Here is an 18,112-nt window from a genome sequence, read left to right on the forward strand (position 1 = left end):
CTGCCACTGGCTCCTCTATCTGTATTATAAAGTTTATTTATAAAGCTCATTATTCATTAGCTTTATAACTTATCATGGAACTTGGCCTTTCACTTACTGATATTTGGCTTTTCACAAAAAATTTTCATGGTATTATGACTCATTAAATCTCTTTTGGCTTCTCAACCTCTTCTATCTCTGGGAAGGATATATGTTTCTAATAGAGTCTATGATGTGGAATTTTTAAAATGTAGCCAATATAACTGAGGTAGTTTTTAAAGGATAACTTTATTTATTGTCCTTGGGTTACTAAGAGATGACTCTAGCCATCTCCTAAAAATCATGCTTCAAGATGTACTTTTCTTATTTCATTTGCTTCCTCTGGCATTCGCTTTTCACTGTGAGTCAAAGGAAACTTTGCTTAGCGTGAGTGATTCCACTGAAATGTCATGTTGTTGCTGCCCTCGCACCAGCTATTGGAAGCCTGTGGGTGGTACAAAGGTTTGCTTTTGCCAGTGCTGGTAGCCGAGCTCCATATAGCTCAGGAGTCATTTTCACAAGATAGAAGCAGTTTCCACTTCTCCCCAACCCCGGGAACTAAGCAGCATTTTAAAAGCATAGCTGATGAAATATTGACTGTCTCCAGCTGCCATGTTCCTGCTGTGTGCAGTGAAGGTGCCTGAGGCCGTATCCGACATGCTGATGTCAGAGTTCCACCACCCAGAGACCGTGCAGAGGCTGAATGCTGTCCTCAAGTTCCACACGCTCTGGAGGTTTCGCTACCAGGTCTGGCCCCGGATGGAGGAAGGAGCACAGCAGATTTTTAAGGTGAGGGATACTTCTCACAGAGGAGTTACATTAGCAAACCCAAACCATGGTTTATTTAAACCCTTGAACCTCAGAGTCACAGTGTGTGGCCAAAGATATTCTAATATTTTCTCTCTGATTATATAAGTAAACCTAACATACATGAATGTATTCCTACTGTTAAAAAATTAAAACACAGAAGAATATAGAGTAAGAAAATCAAGTCTCTGTAAACCTCAAAATCTCACCAGCATTCCCAGAGGTAAGCATATGAAAGTCTGGGGAATTATCTTCTAATCATTTTGCTATATATAAACTTACAGGTATGTTTTGGAGGATGGGTGATAAACTCAAATAGAGATCATTTGATTGAAAGCCTTTAATGAATTAGTAAACTGAGGCCCAGACAGGTTCATCCTGTGCTCTGTAACAGAAAATCTTGGCAAATAGCCCTTTTCTAAAATTCTTGCACATTCTGTGCGAAGTCACTTGGATCCTTAACACTTCCTAAGACAGATTGTGTCATTATTATACTTCAGTCTCATTCTAGCTTATATTCCCTCTCACCTAATTTTTCTGATGTCAACTAACAGATTCCTCCTCCCAGTATCAATTTCACCCTTCCCTCGCCGGTACTTGGAATGCCATCTGTCCCAATGTTTGACCCTCCCTGGGTTCCTCAGTGCAGCGGGAGTGTCCAGGACCCCATTAATGAAGACCAGTCTGTGAGTAACACACATTTCAATATCTCCAGGTTCCATGGTGTACATGTAAAAGAGAACAATTCATGTTTGCGGTAATTTGTTCATTCTCATCATAAGAATGTAATGATAACACAGAAACTTAGCACAAAAAGTCTTTGTCCTTGTGAATATAATAGAGGGAATAATATCCAGTAGTGAGCACTTGCAGATCTAAAAAAAAAAAAGTCTTGTTTTGTAATCAAAGCAGAAACCACCTTTTAAAGCTACTAAAAGCATTAGGCGTTGATTTCTTGGCCAAAGGTAGCCCTTTTGCCTCTGTTTATTACATAACGAACATACTCATTTAACCAATAATATGTAAGCCAAGTTAACGACATTAGCCCTGAAAAAATAAGAAAAAGAAGAGAGTTGGCAGCTATTTCCTTGTTTGAACCTTAGTTTATTCTTCATTTTGTCGATCATCAGTATCATCATCACAGACTGATCACTCTGAGACCCCTGCTCTTAACTATAACTCATAAATCGTCAGATTTAGAACACAGTCCATTTATAGACAAAAAACAAGAATATGCACCTTTTGAAAACATTGATCTTCAAAATATGCCTTTTTCACCTGTTTAATAGTATTTTCTAAATTACAAGAGTAATGTAGAAAATTTGGAAAATAAAGCAAAATAGAAAAAAGAACACCTCTTTGCACAAATCTATCATTATTTCCTTGCATAAATTCCTATGGGATTTATGGCAATAATAAAATAATAACCGTTAAAGGTTTTTGATGCTTCTCACAAAATATCCCCAGAAAAGTCATATCACTTTGTCCTTCTAGAGTAGAATTGAAAAGTATCTTATTAACTAGTGTTATTATTTTAATTGCTACTTTGGCCAAAAACAACTTACTGTTTATTTTATTTACACTTCTTTGAAAAGGTTAGTTGAATATAGGAAATTAGTTTGAACATCTTTCCATATTACTCATAGCATTTCTAGGCATTTGTAGCTTTCTTTGGAGAACTGTTTTTTAAACTCTTTCCCATCACAGTATGCCTATTTTATTTTAATTCTACCTTCATATCTGATGGTACCTTGTCGAAGGGAAATACACACCTGGTTCTTCTCCCACATGGGCAGTAATTTCAGCATCCGAACCACTAACATAAAGATCTTTGATTTTTCTCCTGAAGAGGTGATGGGTTCATCTGAGCCAGCCACAGTCTGTATCCCAAGCTCACTGCAGATTTGAAATCAAGTCCCTTGATTTTATATCCAGTTATCTTTCTCATTCCACAGTTCTTACCTTATGCCTTAATATAATAAACTAGCTTAGATACCTGGCTCTGAAAATGGATTGTATTAAAAATACAAAAATTAGCTGGGCATGGTGGCGGGTACTTGTAATCCCAGCTACTTGGGAGGCTGAGACAGGAGAATTGCTTGAACCCAGGAGGTGGAGGTTGCAGTGAGCTGAGGTTGTGCCATTGCACTCCAGTCTGGGCGACAAGAGCGAAACTCCATCTCAAAAAAATAAAAAGTAAAATAAAAATGCTCTCAATTGCTACTCTGTCATTCAACATAGGAAACCTTTAGTCTTACGTTAAGATCCTCCATAAAGGGATTGTCTACAAATGCAGCCCTGTAGAAGAGTGATCAACATCCCCTGCCTGTCTCTTAAACACCGTGTAACTATAAGCCAACAAAGAGATGTGGAATTGCCATTGTGTATAAACATTACTTCAAGAGGTTAGAGAAGAACTCCAGTGATCATTTCTCTGCTCAGAGACCACTGACTCTGTCTTCAAAGCTCTTAGAGCTCTTGGAGCTTGTCTGGGCACAAGCGTCATGATTAAGACATGAATAGAATAGCTGTTTTACAGTGAATCTTCTTTTCTTCATTGTTCCTGATCCTTCATCTATGGAGGAGTGAGTTTTCTTAATATTTTCCAGTATGCCTTAGCTACTGTTAGAGTCAGATTTTATATTCAACCTTAGTAACACTATCAGCTCTCATAATTTTCATTCCATAACTTTGTTTCTACAAATATTGTTAAGTGTTTATAGTGTGACAGATACTTGAGCTACAGAAATGAAATAAGCCATATAACTAACTGGCTTATATGAGAGATCTCTTTCTTCCTCCTTTCCATGGTTCTGACTTTCAATTTTATTAACCTTATGAAATAAATGTCCCTCTCTTTTTTTTTTTTTTTGAGACAGGGTCTCACTCTGTTGCCCAGGCTGGAGTGCAGTAGTGTGATCTCCACCTCCTGTGTTCAAGCAGTTCTCATGCCTCAGCCTTCTGAGCGGCTGGGATTACAGGCATGTGCCACCATGCCCAGCTAATTTTTGTATTTTTAGTAGAGACGGGGTTTCACCATGTTCCCCAGGCTGGTCTCGAACTCCTCACCTCAAGTAATTCACCCACCTCAGCCTTCCAAAGTGCTAGGATTACAGACGTGAGCTACCACATCCAGCCTAAAATATATGTCCTTTTAAAAACAGATCAAAAAATTCTAGAAAGAAATAGAGTCCTTATAAATTTTATTTGATCTTAATATTTAAACAGGAAATCATTGATATCCCCCCAAATCCTAAGATGAAATAGGATTCTTTCCAGAAATTATAGATGTTCTTGAAGAATCATTCTGATTGAATGAAAAAAAAAATAGCTTAACTATACGCAGCTTGGAAATTTGGTAAAAAGACAAATATCCTTGAAACTGGATCATGGGTATCCTAACATTTCCTGAGGACAAACTACTACATTTGTGTGATTCATTCGAACACTCTTTATGCCTGTGACCTTGCAGAAGAATTGCTATTAAGTGAACTTGCCTTTCTGTCTCCACAGAAATCCTTTTCAGCCCGGGCTGTGTCCCGCTCCCATCAAAGGGCGGAACACATCTTAAAGAACTTGCAGCAGGAGGAAGAAAAGAAACGTCTTGGTCGAGAAGCCAGCCTCATCACCGCCATCCCCATCACCCAGGAGGCTTGCTATGAGCCCACATGCACGCCCAGCTCAGAGCCGGAAGAAGAAGGTGCCCTCTGCACACAGGACTTCTTGGGGGGGCTGAGTCTCAGGGAAATAACGTGCTCTGAAATTAACATTGACAATTTTATGTGACATGAGGTGATATGCCCCCTTCCATCTCTCTCTCACTTCCTGACACTAACCAAACTTTCTGAAGTTTAGAGTTAGCCATTTGCAGAGGTGGACATTAGTTACATTAAATAAATGACTCGAGGAACTGCTGAATCCAATAGGTGTATTAAAGTGAATACAACCCATCTTTCAACCTTCACAAGTGCAGTTTGTCAGTTGGTATCAAAAAATGATTAATTAATCATTCTGAATTGAGTGATTCTCTGCCCTGCTTTTGTAAAAACTTCAGGGGATATTTTCTGTCTTTCCTCTGTAGAGCTTTTTTAATTTTTATTTTTCCTTTTCTAAGTACACTCAACATTATTTAAGCTTACTGGGAGCAGTAAGCATTTGTGATACAAGAGCAATGTGATAATGATAACTGTTTTGTTATAAAGCCAAAGTTCACATTCCCCATTTTGTTTGCCAGTAGAAGAAGTCACCAATCTGGCATCCCGTCGACTGTCTGTGAGTCCATCCTGCACCTCCAGCACTTCCCACAGGAATTATTCCTTCCGCCGCGGGTCAGTCTGGTCAGTGCGTTCAGCCGTCAGTGCTGAAGGTGTGTCCTCATGCATACGTTTTATTTCTCCTGACTTACGTGGTTTGAAACACTTCCTAGTTAATATCATTATCTCACTTGATTACACTGTCTTCATTAAATAACTTGTCTCATGACTTGACATTCTAAAAAAATTAGCATGGCATTCTTTAAAAAAAATTGTTGATTCACCTCAGCAATGTCATTTTTAAGTTGGCTCTATTTTAATTACATTGCATGTAATCATATTGCTGAGGGTTCAGAATACATTATTCTAGATAGTTAATAGTTTTCCACCTAGCTGTATATTACAGCCAACTGAGAAGCTTACAAAAAAGTTCCAACCATACCTAAGACCAAATCAAAATCTCTGAGGGTAAGACCCATCAATGTTTTTAAAACCTCCTCAACTGATTTCAGTGTGTGTCCCTAGTTTTTGTTTTTGTTCTAATTTTAACCATCCCTGTGGGTGTAAAGTGGTAACTCAATGTGATTTTTATTTGCACCTCCCTAATGACAAACAATATGGAGCATCTTTTCATGTGCTTATTGACCATATGTGTATCTTCTTTATAAAAGTGTTCATTCGATCTTTTGTCCACTTTAAATTGGGCAATTTGTCTTTTTTTTTTTTTTTTTTTTTTTTTTTTGAGACGGAGTCTCGCTCTGTCGCCCAGGCTAGTGTGCAGCGGCGCAATCTCGGCTCACTGCAAACTCCGCTGCCTGGGTTCACACCATTCTCCTGCCTCAGCCTCCCAAGTAGCTGGGACTACAGGCACCCGCCACCACACCTGGCTAATTTTTTTGTACTTTTAGTAGAGATGGGGTTTCACCGTGTTAGCCAGGATGGTCTCAATCTCCTGACCTCGTAATCCACCCGCCTCAGCCTCCCAAAGTGCTGGGATTACAGGCTTGAGCCACCGCGCCTGGCCCAGCAATTTATTTGTCTTTTAACTGTTAAATTATAAGAACTATTTATACATTCTGTATATAAGTCACTTATCAGATATATGATTTGCAAATATTTTCTCCCATTTCGTAGTTTGTCTTTCTACTTTCTTCACTTGATCTTAGCCAAAAGGCTGAGAAGCAAGTGTCTTTTTTACTTTCTTAAAGGTAACTTTGAGGCACACAAGTTTTTTATTTTAGTTAAGTCCAATGTGTGTGTTTTTTCTTTTGTCATTTGTGCTTTTAGTATCACATCTAAGAAACAATTGTCTAATCCAAGGTCGCAAAGATTTACTCCTATGTTTTCTCCTAAGAGTTTTAGCATTTATATTCAGGTGTGTGATCAACTTTGAGTTAATATTTGTTATGTTATGAGTTAGAATTTTGCATTTAGATAGCTAGTTGTCCCAGCACTATTTATATAAAAGACTATTCTCCCTTGAATTTTCTTGGCACCTTTGTCAAAAATCAATTGAACATGAATGTAGTAGTATATTTACGGTCTTTCATTTCTGTTTTATTGATCTGTATGTCAGTCCTTCTCTCAATACCATGAAATCTTGATATGCAGATATTTGTATAATTGTTATGTCTTTCTGATTGATTATTTTATCATTATAACATGCTCTGTTTTGCCTGTGGTAAAAATTTTTCACTTACAGTATACTTTTTCTAATGTTAACATAGATACTCCACATCATTTTTTATTGCTGTCTGTATGGCATATCTTCTTTCATCCTTTTCTTTCATCTTATTTGTGTCTTTAAAACTAACTTATGTCTCTTAGAACATAACAGTTGATTCATGTTTGTTTTTATCCATTCTGCTAATTTTGCCTTTTGTTTATTTAGTCAGTTTACATTTATTGCAGTTTTGGATAAGGTAAGATTTATGTCTGCCATTTTAATATATAAGATATGCCATGTGAAAGACATAGTTTTATTTATACCTTTATCTTATAACTTTATAAGATGATATGTTTTATATAAAATGTATAACATTATATTAATATAAAACATATTTATAATAGCTGACAAAATCTTTGTCTAGTAAGTCCAACATTTAAGCTTCCTCAGGGTTAGTTTATGTTGACTGCTTTTATTTCTGTATATAGGCAATATTTTCCTGGTTTCTTATATGTCTCATAACTTTTAGTGAAAAATGGACAATTTAAATTATATAATGTGGCAACTCTGCAAATCAAATGTCCCCCTTTCCTCATGAGGGTTTTTTGTTGCTATTGTGTTGCCATTTGTTTGTTTAGTAACTTTCCTTGACTAATTTTGTAAAGTCCCTAAGCTTTGTTGAGTATGAGTGCTGAAATCCCCACTGCGTTGCATTAGTGGTCAGGTAATGATTAGAAAGAGATTTTAAGTGCCTCGAACTAATAAGTCTTCCAGGTCTTCCAACCTTTACTGAGGACCACTTTGGATGTGTTGAGGCACATCTTCAGTGTTCCAGTAGTTTAAAACTCTGCCTTAGCCTTCATTTTCATACTTTCTGTTTGTGTAGAGCTTCAAGGTTAGCCAAACATGAGAGATCAGGAATTTCTCAGGTCTTTCCTGGGCATGTGCACAACCTTGTACATATGTACAGCCATCTAGATACCCAGGAATATGTCAGTGATTTGCAAGCCCCCTATAAATCTCATTCCCTAGATTTCCCTTTTAAGTTTTTTGTCAGTCTCCAGCTTCTCCCAACTGTTATGAACACCTCAGACAGCTACGATGTTAAGTAATTGTTGCTGATTTTTTCTCTTTTTTTTGTAAATGCCCTGGGGATAAAGCTATTTGCACTAAGTAAGCTTTGAGTCAAACTAAATAAAGACAAATCCTGTGAATAAGGATTTTCCATGGGGTTCTAGATAGGTCAAGTAGTGACAATTCTCTGGTGTTGAGGCTTTTAGGGAGCCCCAAAACTGCTCTGCCCATCCTGTGGCTACTAGGCTGCTGGTTTTCACAGCTACAATGGTTGCAAGGTTGTCAATTTTCAAGGTTCCTAAGGACCTAGGAAGAGGGAGAGATGAGTAGGGAAAGTTAAAATGCCAGAAATACTACTGGTCTTACCGAGAGTTTACCTTTCTTTTTCCTTTTTTTTTTTGTTTTTTTAATACATGCTCCTCAAATAGTTCCAAGCTTTTGGTTAATTTTGAAAGCTCCGAAAAAAAAGTGTATTTCACAGTGTTCTCATTGTTTTTATGGAGGAACAGATTTCAGGGATCTATACTCCACTGTTCCAGAAGTGCTTGGCCCACTATATCTATATACATTTTTAAAGATTTCCATATGCATCTACTGTGAGGCTGTGTCTGGAATTTATTCCTTCTGGTGGGTTCTTGGTCTTGCTGACTTCAAGAATGAAGCCGCAGACCTTCACAGTGAGTACAGCTCATAAAGGTAGTGCAGACTCGAAGAGTGAGCAGCAGCAAGATTTATTGGGAAGAGTGAAAGAACAAAGCTTCCACAGTGTGGAAGGGGACCCCAGTGGGTTGCCGCTGCTGGCTCAGGTGGCCAGCTTTTATTCCCTTATTTTACTTTATTCCAGCTTTTATTCCCTTATTTGGCCCCACCCACATCCATTGGTCCATTTTACAGAGCACTGATTGGTCCATTTTACAGAGTGCTGATTGGTCCATTTTACAGAGTGCTGATTGGTGCATTTACAATCCTTTAGCTAGACACAGAGTGCTGATTGGTGCGATTTTACAGAGTGCTGATTGGTATGTTTACAATCCTTTAGCTAGACACAGAGTGCTGATTGGTGCAATTGTACAGAGTGCTGATTGGTGCATTTACAATCCTTTAGCTAGACACAAAAGTTCTCTAAGTCCCCATCCAACCCAGAAGTTCAGCTGGCTTCACCTCTCAAGGCCAGAACTGAGAATGACAGTATAAGTCTCTTACCCTCTAGTCCATAGGCCTTCTAAAATCCCAAATAGTCATGTAAGTTTTAATATGAGAATCAAACACTCACAGTTCTTTAGTGCTTTAGAAAAATGACATGTGTATTTTCATATTAATAAGCTGTTAAATACCTTTTCTACCTTCCTCGCCTACTAAATCTAAACTTTTTCCTTTATTCCTATGTGCAATTATATTTATTATTAATTTGTTGTTGTATTTATCAATGAGGATGAAAACAATATGAGTGGGCTATATCATTCTTATCCTAAATGCGTGTGTGTTTTCTTCTACCCTATATTACTGCTTACCATCTTGCACACACTCACATGCACACAACCAGTTGCATCTATGAAAAATGTCTTAGTCTCTGCTTAGAATTTTATCTTCATTGATTTAACATTGTGAGCTGATCCACATGTCCCAGAATGTCTGTGCTTTGCTTCTCTACCAAACAAGAATAGTGGTACTTGGAAAGTGGGCTGGTTTTTTTTGTTTGTTATAAAATGAAGACACACTTTGTGTAATGTCATCTTTTTTAAAATGTTGGCATTTTCTCATTGGTAGGATTATGCTGTTAAATAAGTAGGCCTTGAACTGAGAAATACTGCATTAAAATTACATTACTGAGGCCAGATGCAGTGGCTTATGCCTGTAATTTCAGTACTTTGGGAGGTGCAGGTGGGAGGATTGCTTGAGCCCAGGAGTTCAAGACTGACCTGGGCAACATAGTGAGGACTCATCTCTACAAAAAATAAAAAAATTACATGTGGTGGCACACCTGTATGGTCCCAGCTACTCTGGAGGCTGAGACAGGAGGATCTCTTGAGCCCAAGAAGTCGAGGCTGCAGTGAGCGGTGATCATGCCACTGCACTCCAGCCTGGGTGACAGAGTGAGACTCTGTCTCAAAACAACAATAACAACAAAGAATTACATTACTGAGAAAAACACCCTGATTTTGTGTTCCATTTTAGATGAGGAACATACCACTGAACACACGCCAAACCACCATGTGCCTCAGCCGCCACAAGCAGTGTTCCCAGCATGCATCTGTGCAGCAGTACTTCCCATTGTTCATCTGATGGAGGATGGTGAGGTGCGGGAAGATGGAGTAGCAGGTACAGTTTTGAACAGTTGGATCATCAGTGATATTCTTAAGCTGTTTATCTAATAGAAGACAGTAGGTTGCTCTTAAACACATTATCTGTTTTATGCGTATAATTACAGATTTGCAACATACTGTGCTAACACTATCACTCTCTCCACTTCCTTCTCCCTCTACTTTTATGGCCAAAAAAATTGCATTTAAAATAGGTAGTTGGGTCCAGGAGCATTGTTTGTGACCAGAGAACAGAACACTAATTTGGCCACATAGAAATCAAACAGTCACTTTTAGCTATTAACTTGACACCACTAATACCATCTCTCTTATGTGATTACCTTTCCAGATGTACTAACTACCTAAAAAGAATAATTGCAAAATGAAACAATAAACTAAGGGAAAACATGATTTGTGACGACAAAGATTAATTTCTTAACGTTACATTTAGAAAAGCTCTTATAACTCATTCATAATTTTTAAAAACCCCATTAGAAAAATGGGCAAAGGATATAAGCAGGCAATCCAATGGCCAGTAACACCTGGAAACAACATTGTTGTTTAAAACAATAACTAAATCTTACATTTCGGCTACAAAGTTGGCAAAGATTATTTTAAATGAAAATATCTATTGCTGGCGAAAAAGCAAGGGAAAGAGCATCCTCATACTTTGCTGATGAAGTATAAAACTCTGTACAAGCATTCTATAACAGAGTTTCATGATATGTATCAAAAACCTTAAAAGTGTGAAAAACTTTTGACACAGATCTGGCTTCTAGCAATTTCCTGACATTCATGAGGGCTATATAAAGGATGTTGTACATTGATCATTATTTAAAATTAAAAAATAATTGAGAAAGACTATAAATCCCTAATCATAGTTAATCATAGTACCTCCATATGATAACATTCCGTGAACACTGGAATTGCATTCTAGATGAATATTAATATAAAAAGTGTTAATATATTGCTAAGTAAAAAACCAAATACCAACGAATATTTTCTATATATAGTACTATTTTAAAATACATGTAAGTAGAGTGGGAATGGTGGCTCATGCTTGTAATCCCAGAACTTTGGGAGGCCCAGGCAGGTGAATCGCTTGAGACCAGGAGTTCGAGACCAGCCTGGCCAACATGGCAAAACCCTGTCTCTGCTAAAAATACAAAAACTAGCCAAGCGCGGTGGCACATGCCTGTAATCCCAGCTACTCATGAGGCTGAGGCAGGTGAACTGCTTGAACCTGGAAGGTGGAGATTGCAGTGAGCCGAAATCGCACCACTGCACTTCAGCCTGGGCAACAGAGCGAGACTCCATCTCAAAAAAATAAAATAAAATAATGCATGTAAGTATATGTTTCATGTATGTGAAAGGACGTACTCCAAACTGTTAATAATTGTTTCTGTGGTGAGTGGACTTCCCAGTCTTATTTTTCTCTTTGCATTTTTTTGTATTTTTCATGTTTTAAGCATGAAACTGCCTTACTTAAGCAATGAAAATAAAAATAATATGAACATTTTAAAGTTTTAATTGATACATAGTAATTGTACATATTTATGGGGTACAGTGATATTTCAATACCTGTATACAATGTGTAATGATCAAATCATGGTAATTAGCATATCCTTCACCTCAAATAGCATTTCTTTGTGTTAGGAACACTCACAATTCTCTCTTCTAGCTATTTGAGAATATAGAATAAATTACTGTTACCTATAGTCACCCTCCAGTGCTAAAGAACGCTGGAACTTATTCCTGCTATCTAGCTGTAATTTCTTATCCATTGAGCAACCTTTCCGATGCCTCCCTCCTGCCTCCCCTTCCTAGCCTCTAGTTAGCACTGTTCTACTCTCTACTTCTGAGAGATCAACTTATTTAGCTTCTACAAAGAGTGAAAACATGCAGTATTTATTTTTCTGTGCCTGGCTTATTTCACATGTAAAGGTATTTTTGCAATCAATTTCAACCTGAGAAAACTCACACCTATTTTAATTAGTTATAGAGACACATGAAAGCTACAGCTCTGGATTTATATTTTGTTAATATTATTTATATGTCCTTTAACTTTAATTGCATGTTTTGTTTCTGAATCAAAAATTGGTATCATTTATTTGAAATAAATTTATGCTAAATTCTGTATTCCTACTTTTGAAAACCAATGGATTTGGGAAACACGTTCAAACTAAAGACCATTCGGTGTTTACTGGCCCTCTTTTTTACCCATCTGCTTTCTTAGTCTGGGCACTTCTAGACAATCTTAGCCTGACCACTTTCCCCATGGAAATAGCACTTTCTTTCTCATTAGGATTAATTATTTATTCTTAAGACTTCCTCATTAGAAGTGAGAACCTAATTGTTACTGGCTCAACTACTTTATCTTGCTGAAGGAGGTACTGTTTGAAGTATTCATGTGGACAGAAAAAAAAAATCCCTAATTCATATGCATTCTAAACCAAAACATATTTTCAAAAACCAAATAGTCCTTCACAGTTTCTCCATAAAATAAACAATAAAATATGACTGCAATTTAATAAGTGCTTACTACTGCTATTATTGGGGTGATTTCCACAACAAAGACAATTGCATATATTCACAGAGATATTCTTTGCAAAAGCATTGCTGATACCAGAAGACAACTCCTACACTTTTTGGTAACCTGTTCTTTACATATGAAAATGTTCAGAGACAACAACGAAGAGAACAAATACCTACCTTTCAAAAGAGAAAAGAGTTCACAGAGCCTTTTTAAGGCAAAAAGGAGAGACTAAAGCTTGTAAATTGTCGAATACTTTATCTCACAGACTTATCTCCATTTAAGACAAATGTTCAACTTTCTTTCTCTTCTGAAGTGAGTGCTGTGGCTCAACAAGTCTTATGGAACTGTCTAATTGAAGATCCATCAACAGTTCTTCGACATTTTCTGGAAAAACTGACCATCAGCAATAGACAAGTAAATTCCTCTTCCTTTTTAGTGTAGCTCTGTGGCTACAAGTGTGAACACTGTTAAAATCATGCAAAGAACTTTATAGTGCAGTGCATGCAACTCAGTGCCCTCCAATACACAGCCAATAAGTACTTTTTAAATAATGATAATGATGAGCAATACTTAATTGCTGTTTTCTTTTTAATTTCTCCATTAATTCATGTTTCTATATATATATGTTACATTGCTAGTGAGGATCCTAAAATACTGCAAGATTAAATTAAGTATAATGTTCTTACTATTGAGTACCTTCATTGAATTCTGATTGCTTGGCAATCTGATACAGGTATGATTATTAGAATATGTTAAAATTTTTCATTAACCAAAATCCTGATTTGTCAGACCACCCTGTAAGAAGATCATGCCAAATAAAAGTAGTTTTCAAGCAATGGCAAAATACAGCGATGATTAAAATTATTTGTTCATTTATATGCTACAGTCATATTCACTGGAAGGTTAAGTTTAGTTTCTGAAAGGTAATGTTAATTACAGACATTTCAATCTATCCTCTCGTAACGTCTCCCTTTCTCTTTGACTCAAAATCTAGAAAGCAGAATTAGGAAGTTCACAAAAACCTGATTTGTTTAATAATTTTTCAACATAGGTCCTCCTCACATTCCCATCATATCAGGCTACCATGGCCAATAGAGTTAACTAAATATACAACTTTCCTGTGACTTGCCTGTGACCTACACACACAGTGTCAATTTAAAAAGGACAAAGTCGTTTACTGCTCAGTGATTTTTATGTGTTAGCTCCTAGGAGAAAGGTGTTCCAGATGGTTTAAATACTACTTAACAAGTATCACCTATGCTATATGAAAATCTTGAACATAATTAAAATCAATATGTGGGCAAAAGTAAGAAAAATCCCTCCCCCAATCCCGAATTTTCAAGAAGTTAATTTTATTTTCTACAGCATGGCAGCTGAAGGAAACATTAAAAATTCCGTTCTTCTTTCAGGATGAGTTAATGTACATGCTGCGCAAACTTCTCTTGAATATTGGAGACTTTCCTGCTCAGACATCTCACATCCTATTCAACTATTTGGTGAGTTATAAATGTTCATTTCCAATTACGAAGCAGCACCATGATGAAAAGGTCTTAGGAGATTTTTTTTTCAATAAATTTCCATTAATTACATCACTAAAGGCGAATTCTGGTCAACTAAATTCACCTACGCTTCCCTATACTTTCTGTGTAGGGAAGCCCCTGCCTGGCATACTCTTTGGCATATGGAGGGCGGTCAATATAAATGTCAGTTTCCTCTCTGTCTTCCTTTAGCAATATCTAACTTCCTTATGTTTGTTCTTTATTTTGGTTTTCTGTTGAGAAAACGTGTTCTTTTAGTATTTTTTCCTCTTTTCCTATCTGTGTTTCAACACACACACACAACACACACACACACACACACAGATGCAACTGTTGTCCTAGATGGAAAGTTTCTGTGTATGTATTTTTTCATGGCAACTGTCTGTGACAGTTTTAACTGCCCTGGCTGTTCTTTCCTGATCCTCAGAGACTTACCAATTTCTTCACGTTCTTTTTGTAAACCCCAAATGAATATGCAGTTTGGGGATTAGAACCTGATGACTACTCCTTGAAACTGCCCCTTAATCCAGGCAGACCAATAGCCAAATTAGTGTCTGTGCTGGGCATACTCCTTCCGTTATCCATATGCATATGCATCCCTAGCAGGGTGATAAATTTAACTCACACCACAACCCCCATGTGCAGAGAACATTTGTAATTCCTTTCTCTTGTCTAAGACTAATTTGGTCACCTTCCTCCTGAGTGTCTACTTGCTGGTTGCCAAGGGAAAAAATATGAATAAATGTCCAATCCAGATTTAAGTTCAGACCGGTACCAAAACATAAACAGTACTTTTTGGTGGTTTTCAGTCTCTCTTGGATAAAAATGCATAGTCTCTAGGAATTCTCTCTCCTTCCCACTGCTTTTGTCTCTATAGCTATGTGGAGTTGGGGAGAAAAAAGACCTTTGTTCCACATCTTACCCCTTGCATTTTATCTGGGTCGTTCGTTTGTGAGACCATGTTCTTTGGCTGGTTGCTGGATGGGCACAAACTCAAGCCCATGGCTACTATCACTCAAAGCCTGCCTGCTACTGGAAGTGTTTGCCGGGAGACTCAACCTCCCCTCAGCTTCTTTCGGTGCTTTAGACCCCCTGAGTTCTTGCCATGTGTCCCATATGGCTATAACATAGGAAGTCCACTAGCTACAGCAACCCGCTCAGTAACAGCCTATGGCCGTTCTATCTGGAAAGCTTTCCAGCCAAACATCCACTACTTCTGGGTTCTGTCTACACCATACAAAAACCAAAGGTGGATTTGGAAAGCGAAATGTTAGGGCCTCCCTTAGTTTAAGTGCGTGCCCTGATAAATTTACAGTGCATCCAGGTTGGTATGGAAAGAGCCCAAACAGGAACTGGAGGCGAGAGTGCTTTCAGTGTTTCTTTCGCTTGTCCGTATACCTGCCTCTTCCCCCAGGTCACTGAATAGGAGAAATGCTTGCTCTCCTCCATCCTTTAGCTCCGCAACAAAAATATTTTTAAAAGAGCTTGATGCCCAGATAGTTTTAAAAGAATCTCCAAATGCTCCAAATCTCCAAATGATTTAAAAAAATCTCCAAATGCTCAACTTACAGATACGCACTAACACTTGTTGAGTGAATCTGCCATCTCAACCATTATTCTAGCGCACACAAGGAAGACCCACCCCATCATCCCAGAGATTACCAGGCTGCACTGACAGGCATGTAGGTTGGAGAAAGAATCTGAATTCTATGTTATTAATAGTTTTAAGAAATTGACTTTTCTGATTGATCAATGCACTTTAACCCATAGGACTTTCTCTCTGGTCCTGTGTTTTATAAATTTCTATTAAGGGTGAGAGTTGGCCCTCCTTAGGGTGTCCAGCATTTAGAACATCAAAACAAATTAGGTTTGCAACTCTGATTCTTTCAACATAACTAGAAAGTTTTCCAGGACTACAAAATTTTTGAAGAAACAGTGGCTAAAACACACAAGAAAAAAAAAATTTACACTATTTCTTTCTGAATATTTGCACATTATTGAATAAGATAATTGAAACTTATTTCATCAAGTATTCCAATTATAGTCAATCCTCATCTTATTTCAATGTATAGAATGCTGAACATATTCTACCTCCTATTAATAAAAAATAAATTTCGAATGAGGCATGTTAGATGTCAACTTTAAAAGGTGCAAAAGGGCACACAGTTTTTCAAAATTATATTAGAAGATATGCAAACAACCCAGCTGGTAAAATAATGTGCACAACAAACCTCATGACATATTTACCTATGTAACAAACCTGCACATGTACCCCTAAATTTAAAAAAAAAACAAAAAGACACACAAAAATGTTGAAGTTCACCAACTCAGCCAAGCAGAGTGCTCTTAGCTTTGAGACTATTAGACATAATCCAAGCTGCTAATAGTGCTTGGGCAAACTTCGTATACAGATGAATTTTGGATGGCCTAAGTACCTAGCTACCAAGTGACATGATACCTGGGTGGGGGGCGGGGGGAATGGTCTGCTTTTTTCTTAAGAATTCGCCATTTTAGTGATATATGAAAATGTGCAGCAGCCTGTGTGGTCAGTTTTCCAGTTATGCCCTCTCCTGGTAACGTTGAAAGTGTTACAGAAGCATTTGAACGGAGAATACGAAGGCACAGAAGATCAAGTTTAAAACAAGAAAAGCTAAGGAAATGAGAATGTGAGCTCAGGATTATTGTGGCTTTGTGAATTCTTCTTATCCTGACTTCTAGGTAGGATTAATCATGTACTTTGTGCGGACTCCCTGCGAGTGGGGGATGGATGCCATTTCAGCCACCCTGACGTTCCTGTGGGAGGTGGTGGGTTACGTGGAGGGCCTCTTCTTCAAGGATCTCAAGCAGACAATGAAGAAGGAGCAGTGCGAGGTGAAGCTTCTGGTGACCGCTTCAATGCCAGGTAAGCCACTAGTACTTTTTAGTAACATAACTTAAAAAAAAAAATTATAAATAGTCCTTTGAAAGACTAAGAGGCTCGTTCATTCATGAGAAAATTTTCAGAGTCCTAGCCCCAGTATTGAGTGCTTCAAAGAATTTTTGTTTAATATAATCAGAGGAAATACAATAGACCCTTTAAAAAGTCAGCGGTTGCCAGCTGAAAAGGGAGACTCAGAACTGAGATCCGCATGAATCAGTCCTTGAAGGGCTGCCAAGGTTGAAGATTTATTTAAGTCTATCGCAGAGAGCCAGCTGAACTGAAAGCTTTTTTGAGTGAATTTTTGGCAGTGCAAGGAGAATAATATTGTTTGTATGGCATGGACTCCAGTTCTTTGTAAACTCCATGAGAGAAGGCTTTATGAAAAATTGGAAAAGGGGAAAGCAGGAAGAAGGAGCATTACAAAAGAACATGAAGCGTGATGTAAACTCAAGATATGGTTCCTTTTCACTTCAGATAGCTTGTTTTGCCTTAAGACAAAGATTTTGACAATCCCTTTATCCTTGTGCAGTGACTAAGAAAATTTGAAATGATACATGTATTGAAATAAAAGTGAAAGACAGAATTATGTAGAGATGAGAACACAGGTTCTTGCAGCAAAGAAGCCTGTGTTTAAATCATAGCACTGTCATTTATTAGTCACGTAACTAGTATTAACTGTGAAGAAGTACATCATTTCTCAAAGCTTTCTTTCCTTGTGTATAAAATAGGGATATAATTCATACTTCACGATTGTGAGGAATAAATGAGTTGAGATATGTGAAATACTTGCTGCCATACCTGGCTTATGATAAACATTCAATAAATGATAATTGTGTATGTATACGTTCTGTAGATTATCCAAAAAAAGTGATCAGTTTTTATTATAGCGAAGAAACTCCTATTTTTAACATACTTAAAGACAACTCACTAAAAGTCAATGTATATCATAATGTTCACAAAGATTTGTAATTAATGAATGAAGTAGAATAAATATTGTCTC

The 18,112-nt window shown here is 37.4% G+C and overlaps 1 protein-coding gene across 11 annotated transcripts in view; it reads left to right on the top strand.

The window, feature by feature from the left end:
- Positions 1-18,112, top strand: part of UNC80 (unc-80 subunit of NALCN channel complex) — a 231,389-nt gene that overhangs the window by 147,819 nt on the left and 65,458 nt on the right. For 9 of the 11 annotated variants that reach the window (XR_001888651.1, XM_017889402.1, XM_017889408.1 and 6 more), the window contains 8 exons: positions 626-807; positions 1,380-1,511; positions 4,339-4,525; positions 5,060-5,191; positions 9,994-10,137; positions 12,968-13,068; positions 14,064-14,150; positions 16,911-17,094. Coding sequence is in view for 10 of the 11 variants with exons in the window: in XM_017889402.1 (XP_017744891.1) it covers positions 626-807; positions 1,380-1,511; positions 4,339-4,525; positions 5,060-5,191; positions 9,994-10,137; positions 12,968-13,068; positions 14,064-14,150; positions 16,911-17,094 (1,149 nt within the window). In the remaining variant the exon portion in view is untranslated. The remainder of the gene's footprint in view (positions 1-625; positions 808-1,379; positions 1,512-4,338; positions 4,526-5,059; positions 5,192-9,993; positions 10,138-12,967; positions 13,069-14,063; positions 14,151-16,910; positions 17,095-18,112) is intronic. The other 2 variants (XM_017889403.1, XM_017889407.1) reach the window with 1 other exon arrangement.

This window comes from Rhinopithecus bieti, unplaced genomic scaffold (genome assembly GCF_001698545.2).
Source record: "Rhinopithecus bieti isolate Rb0 unplaced genomic scaffold, ASM169854v2 scaffold_17939, whole genome shotgun sequence".
Classification (NCBI taxonomy): Eukaryota; Metazoa; Chordata; class Mammalia; order Primates; family Cercopithecidae; genus Rhinopithecus; species Rhinopithecus bieti.